Source organism: Panthera tigris, chromosome X (genome assembly GCF_018350195.1).
Source record: "Panthera tigris isolate Pti1 chromosome X, P.tigris_Pti1_mat1.1, whole genome shotgun sequence".
Classification (NCBI taxonomy): domain Eukaryota; kingdom Metazoa; phylum Chordata; class Mammalia; order Carnivora; family Felidae; genus Panthera; species Panthera tigris.
In genome coordinates this window covers 77,575,260-77,591,659 of record NC_056677.1, presented here as the reverse complement: position 1 = coordinate 77,591,659, position 16,400 = coordinate 77,575,260, and the positions used below count along the sequence as shown (strand labels likewise).

At 34.2% G+C, this 16,400-nt stretch overlaps 2 protein-coding genes across 4 annotated transcripts in view; both read right to left on the bottom strand.

Annotated features, from left to right (window-relative positions):
* LOC102969200 (adenylyl cyclase-associated protein 1-like) overlaps nucleotides 1–16,154 on the bottom strand; it is a 74,268-nt gene extending 58,114 nt beyond the window's left edge. Inside the window, 1 exon segment of the mRNA XM_042975206.1 lies at nucleotides 16,069–16,154. Within this exon segment, the coding sequence (XP_042831140.1) occupies nucleotides 16,069–16,154 (86 nt within the window).
* DIAPH2 (diaphanous related formin 2) overlaps nucleotides 1–16,400 on the bottom strand; it is a 982,724-nt gene that overhangs the window by 73,170 nt on the left and 893,154 nt on the right. The gene's annotated exons all lie outside the window — the stretch shown is intronic.

Sequence of the window (16,400 nt, the reverse complement as noted above, 5' to 3'; positions counted from 1 at the left end):
CTCTTCCCCTCATTGCCTCACTGAGAACGTGATTGTAATTCTGTACTGCCTAGTGAATGGACATCTATCAACAGCCTTGTAACACCTAAATGTACTATTGGATAGTGCATGGTGCAAACTGGATTAGAAAAAACAGTGACAGGAGGGGGAAAAAAACCCACAAGGTTTTAAGTCTATTTATATCAATGTCTGTCAACCTTTTGTAATTTTAATGGACTTTCAATCTAAGGTCAAGTACTGACATATGTAACTAAAACTAAGAGCTATTCTTGATTAGTTTGATGTAAGTTAACATTTTTGGCAATAATAGGGCAGTTTGCTTTTAGAAAGAGTGGTGATTTCAATAACTGTTAGTTCTAGTATTTGACAATAAAATTCATTTAGGGGGAAGGTGGAGAAGGATTCTTTGCTTTTAGAAAGAAAAAAAAACAGTATTTAAATCTCCTGCAAATCAATTTCTGTGTTATTACACCAAATTTTTCTTTGATTTCCAGGGGATCACCTTATAGACTTAGGTACATGGATTATCCATATATTGTCTCATTTGAATTTAAGAAACCTAAGTGAATTAAAATAGATTTTCTCCCCATCACTGAGGAAAAAAAAATAGACCCTTCTATTTTAACTCAGTTAAAAAGTGGGGGGTGGGCGTATTATAAAGGAAAGAATAGCTTCTGAATTCAATTTATTCTCTTTTTCCTATTAAGACTAAGTTGAAAATTGGATATCCAATTCACCACCGAGAGTGTATTCAAATATTTCTGTTCAATACGCCATTGCTTCTAAATTCACTCAAATGCAAGATTACAAATTCTTCCTGACAAAAAACCCAACATTTAATGAGCAGCTGACAGCCCTTAGGAATTACTAGGGAAATTTAATATGATAGTTTTGACTAACTAATGTACTTTTACTTATATGAGAAACACAATATGCAGAGTAACGAACATATAGTAAATGTTAGTTTAGCTGTTAAATTTTGAACAAGTGATTAATTTTACGGGAATATATACTTCTATCAACTTCCAAGAAAAAAAAAAATGCTACCTTGCCTCCTACATTGTTACTAGATTATACATTTTGGCAGATAGCCACAAAATTTTCTTGCATTCATTTTTAACTAAACAGCTATTTTGCCTCTTAATAAGGGATAGATACTGGAGGGAATAAAGTGAAACAGTGTTTCTACTTTCAGGATTTTAAATCAAGTGGGTGGTAGAGATAGGATACAGAGAGAACTGTAACATTAAGAAAAATTAAGTGCAATGGCAGAGGGACAAGGAGAAATAACATTTGATTTGGGAGCAAGTGGATGATAGTGGTGTGTGTTCAGGAAGCACGTCTTCATGAAGCAATTTGTATTTGAAGAGTAGATAGGGTAACAATGGTAGGGAAAGCCATAGAGGTAGGAAAGGTAAGGTTATAGTCAGAGAAAAGGTAATCATTTAGTTAGGCTGGAGTACAGGGTAAACGAAGGAAATAGTGCAAAACATAGTCAGGAAAGATCTAATGAAGGTAGTACCATGAAAGGCCTTGAATACCAAATTGGTGAGTCCATAATTAACTGTTCAGTTTGTCTCAACAGCTAGATTCTAAGTGTCTCAGGCACAGGGACTGTTTCAATATGCCTTTGCCATTTCCATAGCAGTCAGGTGCAGCATGCTTGGCTACAGAGTAGGTCTTCAATATAGTCAGGGAATGTAACGGGTTGTGAAATTATTTTTCAATGGATTTTTAAAATTTTGCTTTTGCTTATGCTTTTTTCCAGTTTTACTGAGAAATAACTGACATATATCACTATATAAGGCATACATCAATGATTTGATTTACACATATTGTGAAATGATTACCATGATAATTTCAGCAAACATCCATATTCTCATATATACACAAAAAATGGAAAATAAAAAATTCTCTTTGTGATGATCACTCTTAGGATTTACTATCTTAACAACTTTCCTGTATATTTTATAGCAGTGTTAACCATAGTCATCATGGCATACATTATATCCCTAGTACTTATTTATCTTATAACTGGAAGTTTGTATCTTTGACCACCTTCCTCAAATTTCTCCTCCTTCTACCCTTTGCCTCTGTTAACCAGAAATCTGATCTCTTTTTTGGAGTTTTTCATTTGTTTTTAGATTCCACAAATAAGTGAGATTATATAGCATTTATCTTTTTCTGTCTGACTTGTTTCACTTAGCATTATGTCTTTAAGGTCCAACCATGCTGTCACAAATGGTAGAATTTTCTTCTTCAAGGGCAAATAATATTCCATTGTATGTATGTATATATGTGATGTGTGTATATATATATATATTTTTTTCTTTATTCATTCATTGATGAACACTTAGGTTGTCTCTGTGTCTTCACTATTGTAAATAATGCTTCAATAAACATAGGGGTACATATATCTTCTCAAATTAGTGTTTTTGTTTTCTTTGGGTAAATATCCAGTAGTGGAATTACTGGATCATATGGTAAATCTATTTTTAATTTTTTGAGGATCCCCATACAATTTTCCATGGTGGCTGTACCAATTTAAATTTCTACCACCAGTACACAAGGGTTCCCTTTTCTCTACATCCATCCCAGCCTTTGTTATCTCTTGTCTTTTTAATGATAGCCATTCTAATAGGTGTGAGTTGATATTTTATTGTGGCTTTAATTTGCATTTCCCTAATAACTAGTGATGTTGAACATCTTTTCATATACCTCTTGGCCTTTCATGTATATTTTTGGAAAAATGTCTACTGAGGTTCTTTGCCCATTTTTTTCCCAATATATGAAATTTATTGTCAAATTGGTTTCCATACAACACCCAGTGGTCATCCCAAAAGGTGCCCTCCTCAATACCCATCACCCACCCTCCCCTCCCTCCCACCCCCCATCAACCCTCAGTTTGTTCTCAGTTTTTAACAGTCTCTTATGCTTTGGCTCTCTCCCATTCTAACCTCTTTTTTTTTTCCTTCCCCTCCCCCATGGGTTTCTGTTAAGTTTCTCAGGATCCACATAAGAGTGAAACCATATGGTATCTGTCTTTCTCTGTATGGCTTATTTCACTTAGCATCACATTCTACAGTTCCATCCATGTTGCTACAAAAGGCCATATTTCATTCTTTCTCATTGCCACGTAGTATTCCACTGTGTATATAAACCACAATTTCTTTATCCATTCATCAGTTGATGGACATTTAGGCTCTTTCCATAATTTGGCTATTGTTGAGAGTGCTGCTATAAACATTGGGGTACAAGTGCCCCTATGCATCAGTACTCCTGTATCCCTTGGGTAAATTCCTAGCAGTGCTATTGCTGGGTCATAGGGTAGGTCTAGTTTTAATTTTCTGAGGAACCTCCACACTGCTTTCCAGAGCGGCTGCACCAGTTTGCATTCCCACCAACAGTGCAAGAGGGTTCCCGTTTCTCCGCATCCTCTCCAGCATCTATAGTCTCCTGATTTGTTCATTTTTCTTTGCCCATTTTTTAATTGGGTTCTTGTTTTGCTACTGAGTTGTAGGAGTTGTTGTTTTTTTTTAATATATTTTGGCTATTAACCCCTCATCAGGTACATGATACGCAAATATTTTTTCCTATGCTTTAGATTGCCTTTTTACTTTGTTGGTTATTTCTTTTACCACATACAAGTATTTTAGTTTGATGTAGTGCCACTTGTTTATTTTTCCTTGTTGCTTGTGCTCATTACCAAGATCAATTTTGGGGAGGTTTATTCCTGTTTATTTCTAATATTTTCATGGTTTCAGGTCTTACATTTAAATCTTTAATCTCTTTTGAGTTAATTTTATGAGTGGTGTAAGACATAGGCCCAGTTTCATCCTTTAAGTGTAAATATCCAATTATTCTACCACCATTTATTGAAGAGAATGCCTGTACTTCATTCAGTATTCTTGGCTCTCTTGTCAAATATTGGCTAACTGTATACCTTTGAGTCTGTTTCTGGGCTTTTGATTCTGGCTTTTCGTTGGTCTATTTGTCTGTTTTTATGCCATTACCATATTGTTTTGATAATTATAGTATTATGTATAGTATGGCTTAAAATCAGGAGGCATGATGCCTCCTGCTTTGTTCTTTCTCAGATTTCTTTGGCTCATTGGGGTCTTTTGTGATTAAACCTCCTTTGAAAAATAGACTCTAAGTTGCATTTATAAGATGAAAACATGAATGCTAAACATCAATGTTAGCACAGTGATTCAGGCAACAATTAGAATTACACCTAAAATAATGCAGCTGCTGAAGCCCAGGTGTCTGTACAGCCTGATGATCCTTGAATGAAAACCATTAAAGTCCTATATTATGGTACATTTTATAGGAGAACTGACTTCTAGTCAGTAAAAATGGCATGGCTTAGGTGATTGTTATATAGTAATTAATGTTCAGATAGCCTTCATAGGGAAATAACATCAAAAATAAAATTGGTGTGGAAAAATGGAGATGCCGAAACATTACATCTTGGGCACTGATTTTATCTCTGGTCTCTACTCTCGTTTGAGGAATACTCTACGACAAACTAAAAAAAAAAAAAAAAAAAAAAAAGCTAGTAACAAACCATTTATAAATTTCATTTTCTTGACTATATGAACAATTGAATCACTGGTTTTAGAAAAACTACATAATGTTTAACTATCATACGAAATAATTCATTTAAGTATGCATATTATTGATTTAATATTCTACTAGCTTTTTTTAATGTTTATTTTTGAGAGAGATAGAGACAGAGTGAGAGAGGGGAAGGGCCAGAGAGAGAGGGAGACACAGAATCTGAAGCAGGCTCCAGGCTCTGAGCTGTCAGCACAGAGCCCGACATGGGGCTCAAACTCATGAGCCGTGAGATCATGACCTGAGAGGCAAAGTCAGATGCTCTACCAACTGAGCTACCCAGGTGCCCCAGACTTCTGGCTGTATTACAAAGCTAGAGTCATCAAGACAGTATGGTACTGGCACAAAAACAGACACATAGATCAATGGAACAAAATGAAAAACACAGAAATGATCCCACAACTATATGGTCAACTAATCTTCAAAAAGCAGGAAATATCCCATGGAAAAAAGACAGTCTCTTCAGCAAATGGTGTTGGAAAAATTGGACAACAACATGCAAGAAGAATGAAATTGGACAACTTTCTTATACCATACACAAAAATAAATCCAAAATTAATGAAAGGATGCAAAAAAAATGAAAGACCTAAATGTGAGACACCCTAAAGGAGAACACAGGCAACAACCTCTTCAACCTCAGCAGGAGCAATGTCTTATTAGACATGTCTCTGGAGGCAAGGGAAACAAAAGCAAAAATGAACTATTGGGACTTTATCAAGACAACAAGCTTCTGCAAAGTGAAGGAAACAATCAATAAAACTAAAAGTCAACCTATGGAATGGGAGAAGATATTTGCAAATGACATATATAATAATGGGTTAGTATCCAAAATCTATAAAGAACTTATCAAACACAATACCCCCAAAACAAATAATCCAGTGAAGAAATAGGCAGAAGACCTAAATAGACATTATTCCAAAGAAGACATCCAGATGGCTAACAATATGTGAAAAATGCTCAACATCTCTTATCAGGGAAATACAAATCAAAACCATTATGAGATACCACCTCACACCTGTCAGAATGGCTAAAATTAACTCAGGAAACAACAGATGTTGGCGAGGATGTGGAAAAAGGGAAACCCTTTTGCCCTGTTGGGAATGCAAACTGGTGCAGCCACTCTGGAAAACAGTATGGAGGTTCCTCAAAAATTGAAAAATAGAACTACCCTATTATCCAGCAATTACACTACTAGGTATTGACTTAAAGGATACAGAAAATCAGATTTAAAGGGGTACATATACCCTGATGTTTATAGCAGAACTATAAACAATATCCAAACAATGGAAAGAGCCCAAATGTCCATCAACTGATGCATAAAGAAGATGTAATATATATATTACATCTTCTTTATTCATCTATACACACACACACACACACACACACACACACAACACACACACACACACACTCAGATGTCAAAAGGAATGAAATCTCACCATTTTGCAATGATGTGGATGGAGCTAGAGGGTGTTATGCTATGCAAACTAAGTCAGTTAGAGTAAGACAAATACCATATGATTTCACTCATATGTGGAATTTAAGAAACCAAACAGATGAACATATGGGAAGGGGGAAAAAAAGAGAGGAAAACAAGCCATAAGAGACTCTATGATAGAGAACAAACTGAGTGTTGATGGAAGGGTGATGGGTGGTTGATGGCTAAATGGGTGATGGATATTAAGGAGGGCACTTGTCATGTTCAGCGCTTATATGGTAGTGATGAATCACTAAATTCTACTCCGGCAAGCAATGTTGCACTATATGTTAATTAGAATTTAAATACAAATTTGAAGAAAAAGAAAAAAAAAAGAAAAAAACCCAAACATGTATATACATTTAAAATAGTTAAACAGAGCATCCATAAGAAGTATTATAAAATGGTGGACATTATAAATGATTCCACTCAAGAATATGCTAGATGTGCCATGACTTTTTTCATAGTCCTTTAAATTCTGTGATAGATTAAATATGATCACATATTATGTGCACATTCTCCCATAGAGAGGTGGAATCTATTTCCCCATCCCTTTAATCTGGAATGGCTTTGTGACTTGCTTTAACAACAGAATGCAGTACTAGTGACATTGTGTGGTTTCTGACCCAGGCCTCAAGAGACTACGTAGCTTTCATTTTTGACCTCTTGGAACACTGTATGGGTGATATAAAAAAGTCTGAACTTCCTTCTGGAGAGGCCAAGAGATTGGAAATGTGGGTTGACAGCCTCAACTACCAGGCATGTGAGGGAGTCCACCCTGGACTATGTAGCCCCAGGAGAGCCTCAAGAAAACCGGACCTTCATGAGTGACCTTAGGTGAGACTAGTAGCAGAACTGTCCAGCCGAAGCCAGTCCAAATTGCAGATACGTGAATATTTAAGCCATCAAATTTTATACACACACACAAACACATACACACGCACGTATGGACACCTGAAAACAGAACCAGCACTCTGCTTTTGCCTTCTCCTTCCCAGCTCAAGTGTATCATGGCATAGCCATGTGGAAATATTTGCATTCCTTTGAGATATGGCAGGAATGGATAGAATCACAAAAGAATTATTATACAGCATTATATCTTTGTGTTGAGTACGTCAATTAATCTGTCCCACTTTTCATTGCTTAGGATATACAGGCAACATTGACTGGAAAGATGACTTGAGAGAATGAAAGCTTGCTTTCCTCTGTAATATGAATTTGCCTTCCTTTACCCCAGCTTCAGTTACAATATTACAGTACATTTTTGTGACCTCATAATATTCATTTTGTATCTGTAAAACTCATTTCATCCTCATTTTAAAACTGCTAAATGCAAACGCCACCCTGAAAAAGTGTTGAGTACCCTGGTAAGTATCTAGGTGAATTGGGACTCTTGCTAAATGTAATTAACTCTACTTATCTTCTTGACTCAATTTTTCTTTAATTTCCTTTGATTCAGAAACAGAATTCTAGTTTGGTATTTACATTTGGGAGGAAATGTCACAGTCAGTTGAGGAACTAAGTTACCCATGAGGAATGGGAAATTTTTACTATGCCTATAAGTAGTAGGTAGTTTATTTTCCTTATTCCCCTGCTCATGCTCTTTTACTTTTTCACTCTCTCTTGCTCACTTGTGCTCTCTCTCCCTCTCTGTCCTGACAACTCAAGAGAGACACATTGATATATGGACATATCCCCTCTACAAAGTTCAAGGTAGTTGTATGAACAATTACTGGAAAAGTTACAGACTTATTTCAAAAAAAAAATTGAGTATGTGTAACTGATTATTAGCAAAGGCATTGAAGGTCTTTCATCTTCACTTTTAGAGAAAGTTTCTAATAAGGCTGCTAAACCACTGTTTTGTTTCTAGACTATCTTTATAGCTAATTATGATTTAAGCGCTTGCTTTCATAGTCTTAACATTCTACAGTACCTTTTTATATATGACAGATTTGTATATATATATCTTCTAATCAGTTGCAATGATGATTAACTATTTATTAATAACTTGGTGATATTAAGTTATTTAAGATTTTCTTTGTATTCTTAATTTACAACCCAGTTTTTAAGAACATGTAATTACATACGATTTAAGTCTGTTAAAGTATGCTGAATTTTTACTTCACTTAATCTCAGCAAGATGCTAATTACTAGAAAATTCTACTGTACATTTTACAAATCATTTAAAAACCTTTAAAATCTGTGGTGAATTTGTGCATAAGAATAAAGGATATAACATTTTATCTCAACTCCTGTGAAAGTATCCCTTTCCAATTGATATTTCCAACTAATGGAACTGCTCTTTAACTACACACACATGCACACACACACACACACACACACACACAGACACCTTTGCTTAGAGTGGGAAAGAGGACAAGGATAAACAAAACAAAAGGAAATTGTGTCCATTCATCTAAGCCTTAAAAACTGTAAAGATTTTTCACTCATATCTTACCAGTGATCCATGGCAGTTCATATATCTTTCTCTTCTGTATCCTGACTTGAGCCATTTTTTGGCAAATGTTTGCTAATGGCAACAGTGTACTGAGTATGACAAGAATAGAAGACAAGCATTGTCTGTAGGGATCATTCACTGGTAGAACAGAGGTAGCATCATGGGCCAATTGATTAAATTAATGCTTTGGGAAAGCAAACTACATTATATCAATAGCATTTCTACACTTATTTTTTCCATGTGTAAATCCAGCATAATCCTAAATAATCTGAAATGGAGTAAACATGAAATGTAATTGTTAATGAATAGGTACTGTATCCTTATAATGTGGTGAGGCATATGAAGTATAAATTTGTGTATATTTTCCTCTGTTTTCTCATTCTGCATGGTACCACCCAGTAGGATAGGGTCTCAAGATAGAATTAAGTTCAGTTACAAAAAATAAAGAAAATTACATTTCTTATGTATTTGGGTTTGTGAATTTCTAACTCATACCTATTATATACATCAAAAGTCTAGTATTGCTGAGTTCCTTTACAACCGAGTACCAAAATTTAAGGAATAAACAAAATAATATTTTGAAAGAAGTTATCATATACATCTGTCCATACCAAGGAGGTCAATAGTATTGCCAGGTCACCTGTCTCCTCTTCCTAGGCTATTAATTTAAATCTAAATTATTCCGCTTTAGAAAATGAAACAGGCTATTCTCTGGTTTAGATTTAACGAAACTCAAGTGAATTCTAATTTTGAACCTGTAAATTCTTCTAGGATTTGTCTTTTTAAAAGCCTAATACATTTGAAAGTCAGCATCAAGAAAGGAAAGGTAGGATTATATTGTTTTAAGTCATAATTTAGTCACCCCTTTTACCCTTTAGAGAACCTTGGACCTTTTGCAGAGGCGTCTCTGGAAGATCTACCCTAATCATAATTGAAAATCTGACTATGTTTTTCAGGTTACAATGCCTCATTGCCATGATTTTAGCTATGGTGCCATAGGGAGTGGAAAATACTGGAGTGGAGTAATTCTGACTATTGACAATATTTTTTTCCACTGATAGACTTTTTTTGGTAACTTATGTATAAAGCTATTTAATTCTTTTGGTTGGGTTACAAAACAAGTTGTCTTAATGCAGTGAGCAAGGTGTTCTTAGTTTTTCTTTCTTCCAAATATATTTACCATGCAGAAAATGAAAGTGGTCAGTGTGTTACAAATGAAAACAAGCAAAACGCAAAAACTAAAAGCAGACTGATGAAATATGCTTGAAAGTAATCTTGTACCAAGGAACTAACTGTAAGTGTAGAATCTTAGTTGAATCTGTGCATAGATGCAACTTTCTTTATTCAGTGTTTTGGAGATAGATCTACTCAGATAGAAATCAACAGCTAAGGAAAAGTCAATTTAGTTTACCTTTACTTTTGACTTTGAGAAGGAATTTCTGGTTAGCACAGCATCCTTTTCAATTTGTTTCAGTATAATATGCAGCAGATACACTTGATTAATGAACTTATTAGCAACTTCTTTAATTATTTTCCAGTACTTTTTTTTTTCATTACCAAAGCTGCACTGAATCCTTAAAGTTAGTATTCTTTAACTATGGTACTCTAAAAACTTTAAAAAACAGAATATACAAGAAATGTCTAATTTCAAAATAGGTTCCTAAGACCTCTCTTACATATAAATCCTGTATCTCTCATTTCTCTAAAAGTGTAAATGTTAAGGGATTGCAAAAGTTTTTATGAATGAGCACTTTACACACAGCTCAAACAACTAGAATTACTACTAATGGGAAAAATTTTTACAAAAATATAACAGTTAAGATTATATAAAGCGATGTGGAAAATATTCTGGATATTATTAATAATCTGATAATCTTTAAGCCATGTTATATTTAGAATTGACAGAAATGAAATATTGAATAATTTAGCACAAAGACAAGATAGATAGTGGATTTGACCTACTATGAGTTACCTATTGTTGCCTAGCAAATTATGCTAAAATTCATTGGCTTAAATATAAACATTTATTAACGTAGTTTCTACATTTGAGAATCTGGCTTAGTTAGGTGATGGCACAAGGTCTTTTATATGGTTGCAGTCAAGCCATTGGCCTGGGCTTTGATTTTATCTGAAGGCTCAACCAGATCAAGAGAGAAAGACAGGATATCCTTCCAACCTCATTCACAGGTGCTGGCAGTCATCAATTCCTGGACAGGTGGTCCTTTCCTTAGACTGCCTAAGTGTCTTCACAATATGGGATTTGGTGATCCATGAGAGAGATAAAGAACACATGCAGGAAGCTGGATCTTTTTGTAACCTAATCTCAGAAGTGACATCCCATTAGTTTTCCTATATTCTTTTGTAGAAGCAAATCACAAAGGCTGAGCTCACATTCAAAAGACATAAATAGCAGGAGGTGGGATCATGAGGGACCATCACAGAGGCTTTTTACCACACACACTAACCTGTTAAAATTAAGCTAAGAAATCTACTTACATAAACTTTAGCCATATTATTGCATTATCTAAGTGGTCTCTGTCCCTTTAACCATTTATGATTGCCCAATAGATCATTCAATTATCAAGTGTGATTCTGAAATTCTACTGCTCAAAACCTTTAATGGCTCCCCACTGCATATAGAATGCTGTTACAACTCCCCAGTCAATTATCTTATCTTCCATGATCTGACTTCTTACTCTAGTTGCACTGGACTACTTGTCAACACTGCACATTTTTCCTACATCATGTTTCCTCTGCCTGAAATACATTCCACCCTGCAGTTACTTCCCTCTCCTCCTATTCCACTTTACCTGTCAAAGTTTAACCCATTCATTTAGGACCTGGTTCAGATAGTTTTTATGCCATGAATGTTTCCAAGAGGTCCCTAGCAAAATTCAACCCTTCCTTTCTTCATACTTCCATATAATTTAGATTTTACCTCTATTATAGAATTATGAATATGTATCATATTAAAATTGTTTACATGTATATTTGTTTCCTCCAATGAACTGTATGTTCCTTAAAGACAGGGATCATCATTTATTCAGATTTTTATGAATAGAAAAATAGGTACTGTAACATCACAGTGCTTTGCTTGTAATTCAACAGTAAGTAAATGCATTTTAGCCTTATTCACTTGTGTATAATTTTGTATAACTTTTGTATGATACAGGTCTATTTTGGATCCTACTCAACCTGATGACATATTCTTTGGCAACAGTGTTTTATAAGGTTGCAGGTACACGATTTTCTTTTTTTTATGATTTTTTTAATGAGAGACAGAGAGGGGGAGAGAGAGAGAGAGAGAGAGAGAGAGAGAGAGAGAATGAATGAGAGAGAATCTTAAGCAGGCTCCATGCTCAGTGCAGAGCTTGATCCCATGACCCTGGGATCATGACTTGAGCTGAAATCAAGAGTCTGATGCTCAACCAACCGAGTCACCCAGGTGCCCCAAGGTATATGATTTTCAGTCCAATATTTCAACACACTTGAAAAGTGTGCAGAGTGGGCTACTGGATTTATGGGGGAGAGGATGGAAAGCAAAATGGCATTGAAAGAAGAGGTAAATGATCTAGTGTAGAAATTCTATAAACAGGTGTTCCTAGTATGGAATATTTGAAGGCCTTGGTAATTTCATATACTCTGGTAAAAATATTAAATGGCTATTTGTCTTTTAGGATATTTGTCATACCTCCACAATATTTTATTTAAAAAATAGCTGATCAGAATGTAGAGGATAATTTTCATGTAGTTACAATATATTCAGATCAGACCAAGGGAATTTTTTTAAAAATTAAAAAAGTTGGCTTAAAATATTTTTATTGTAAAGAGCCAGAAGTCCTAATATAGCTTTGTACATCAATAACACACCTGAGTAGTTTGGTAAGTAGGATGCTTATTTGTAGAAAGTTTTACATTCAGTATTCAAGGTAAAACGTGGTATCAAGTTTGCAAATAAATTTATTTTGTCTTTGTCCATAAAATGACACATATTGTAATAGCTGAGCCTTAGTTTCCTTTGATACATTTTATTTTTATTTTATTTTATAAAAATGTTTTATTATTTATTTTTGAGATAGAGAGAGACAGAGCATGAGCAGGGGGAGGGGTAGAGAGAGAGGGAGACACAGAATCAGAAGCAGGCTCCAGGCTCTGAGCTGTCAGTACAGAGCCTGATGTGGGGCTTGAACTCATGAGCATTGAGATCATGACATGAGCCGAAGTCAGACACTTAACCAACTGAACCACCCAGGAACCCCTCCATTGATACATTTTAAAACTTATTCTCTTTATAATCCACTTAGCTGCATTTTCCTCTAATTCCTCATTTAGTAAACCCCTTTAATTTATTACAATTTCTTGGTGTTTTATTTGTATGGCATCTCCATGAAGTGTGAAGCAATTATCTCACGTAGACAGTACTTTCCCTAAAGATGCAAAAGAAACTGGAATGAATAATATATGTCTGTTTGTATAAAGTATGTTTACCTCTATTACCATGTATAGAGACCATAGTCTTTTAATCATTTTCTACTATTATCATATTTTCTGTAACATAAAGTACTTGAAATGTTGATTAATAGTGATCAATATGCCAGTTAATATCAAATTATATTTATGCTCTGTTATTTTAAAAATATAAAGCTAGAAAAGGGGGCCTGGCTTGCTCTGTCAGAAGAGCATGCGACTTTGATCTTAGGGTCATGAGTTCGAGGCCCACATTGGGTGTAGAGATTACTTAAATAAATAAAACTTAATACATATATGGCTAGATGATAATAACCTTGGGCATTATCCATTCGTTAAGATGTATAAAAAACATTTTTATAGTATTTTATATTTTCAGGAATTGATATTAGAATTTCTAATTTAACATCTAATATGAAATATAATATTCCCAATGCACCTAATTTTTAAATAAGTTGTTATTTTAGAATAACTTTAAATTGATTTATAGAAAAACTGCAAAGATAGTACAGAGTTCCTACATACTTGTGCCCACTTTCACTTATTGCTATTATCTTACATTAATGTGATGCATTTGTTACAACTAATGAACCAAAACAAATTATCATTAAGTAAAAGCCCATATTCTATTCAGATTGTCTTTTTACATAATGTTCTTTTCTCTTTCAGGATCTCATCCAGGATACCACACATCACATTTAGTCATCATATCTCTTTGGGTCCCTCTAGATGGACAATTTCTCAGACTTTCCTTGTTTTGATGACTTTAACAGCTTCAGGAACAATGGTCAAGTACTTTGTACAGTATCTCTCAATTTGGGTTTGTCTGGTTATTAGGCTCATGATTAGACTAGGTTTTGAGTTTTTAGAAGGAGGACTACAGAAGTAAAATGCCATTCTTATCACATGAAGGGAACATATTATTATCTACATGTCATATCACTAATAATGTGATAAGATCCCTTGGCTAAGGTAACTAACGAACACAATTTCCATAATTTTTGTTTATTAAAAATGTATTAGATACTTCAGGAATCAAAAAATTGTAACCATTTTTAAAATCTATTTTACTTTACATATGTGTATACTATGCAGTTAAGATTCATGAGAATGCTGAAATTTTGTTCAATGAAATAGTAAAATTATTGGCTATTTATGGGGATGGTAAATTTTTAAAAAGATTCATATTTTAAATTAAAAACTTTAAATTCGGGGCGCCTGGGTGGCTCAGTCTGTTGAGCGGCCGACTTCGGCTCAGGTCATGATCTCGCAGTCCGTGAGTTCGAGCCCCGCGTCGGGCTCTGTGCTGACAGCTCGGAGCCTGGAGCCTGTTTTGGATTCTGTGTCTCCCTCTCTCTGACCCTCCCCTGTTCATGCTCTGTCTCTCTCTGTCTCAAAAATAAATAAACGTTAAAAAAAAATTAAAAAAAAAATAAAAACTTTAAATTCAAATGTTAAAATTAGGGTTGTTACAATGAATAGAATTTGCCTTTGTAAAATTCACTGAATATATAAAACATCAATTAGCAACAATTATATATTTTATAATATTGATATAATACAACTTTAATCTCTTTCACTGTGATGCCTGAAAAGTCTCATCTCCAATTCTAGAAAAAGGCCAAGATACTTTTAAAGTAAATGATACACATAATTTATAAGTATAAATGAAAAACAGGTTGAAAAATTTAAGTAATCTCAACCACAAAGGATTTAGGTAATGTGGAAGGGCAGAAAGAAGGAAGAATAGAAATACACAAATTAGATGGAACACGACTAAATGGATGAGGTGATAATTTGTTAAAGACATGAAAAAACAGAGGCTGAAAAGTTAAAAAGCATATAAATTCTAGAAAAATAATAGAGTTGAAAAATACAGATTTCTGCCATTTAATCAATTAAAAATACTTTCATTTTTTCAAAAAGCACTGAAATTGTGTTTACACATACCTAGAGTATTGTTTTAAGGGTTTATAAATTGTTGGGGAACATTTAATATGTATATTGATTCTAGAGCAAAAATCATTTTGATTTCAATTTCTGCTCATTTTGAGTTAGATTGAATACACTACTCTGTGAATCCACAGAAAACAATTTCCTATATTAGAACACTGTCAAAGGAGATCAATTAATTTTTTCTGAAACTTACCAGAATAAATTACCTTTTTTTCTTGCTCCAAAAGAAATTAACACAAGATGACTTGCAACCATTGTGGTAAAGATTGGTTAATGTAAGAATAATCAATAATTTTTAAAGCTAGGAGGGGAGTTTGATCTATATTTGATATATTTACTTGTCTTAAAGTATCTTGCCACAGACTGCTTATTAGTTAGAACAGGAAAAATAATACCTACTGAGTGGAGACACCAGGCAACACATCAACCAGGTGATCAAAATGAACATCACAAATGAGGGACGGAGAGACACTGTGTGCCTCCAGATGTGAAATCCTACAGAGAACATAATTTGCTTATGGAATATTCCGTACAGGACCATGTAATCTGAATGTAACCATGAGAGAAATCCAAACCAAGGAATGTTCCACAAAATAACTGATCAGTATTCTTCATGTTTAACAAGGTGATAGAAAGTTATGAGGAACTGATCCACAGTTAAGCAGACTAAAAAGCAAGACAACTAAATGCACTATGTGATCCTGGACTAGATCCTGTATTGGAGGGGGAAATGGTTTAAAAGGTATCATTGGGAAAACTGCTACAACTGGAATATGGACTATAGACTGTCAATTAGATGAAAGTATTAAATTAATATTTCCTGAATTTGATAATTTTACTATGGTTACCTAAGAGAACAAGCATGTTCTTAGAAAACAGTCACTGAAGTACTAACAGGGAATAACAAAACAAACGTGGCCAAAAGTTTAAAACAGTGAATCTGAGTACAGTGTATACAGGAATCTTCAGTATTATTCTCACCAATTTTCTTTGTATTTGAAATTATTGCAAATAAAAAAATTAGAAGAGAAAGATGAATTTTGGAAACCCAATCCATATGATTTGTCCACTAAGATAAAAATTTACTAATTACCTATTAAATATAGCAGGTAAATCAAACATTTCCATGTCTCGTTCCAATTGCTGGGCTAGTTCACTCTCCTGTAAGTCAACTGTCATGTCCTCAAGACAATCTCACAGTCTATCAAAAGGCTCCTTCTGACGATTAGGAACTATCTTTAGATTTTATTTTATGCTAAGTGAGGGAAAGGAATAATGGCCAGTTCGCTTCTACAGTACACTAGTGATTTTTAATTTACTCATAATAATTTTATACATTTCTTCAAACAGGACCACAAGAGAAAAATAGTACAGTTAAAGTTGCAGTACTTTTGGATTTTGGATTTACTTTTTGCATTTTGTTAA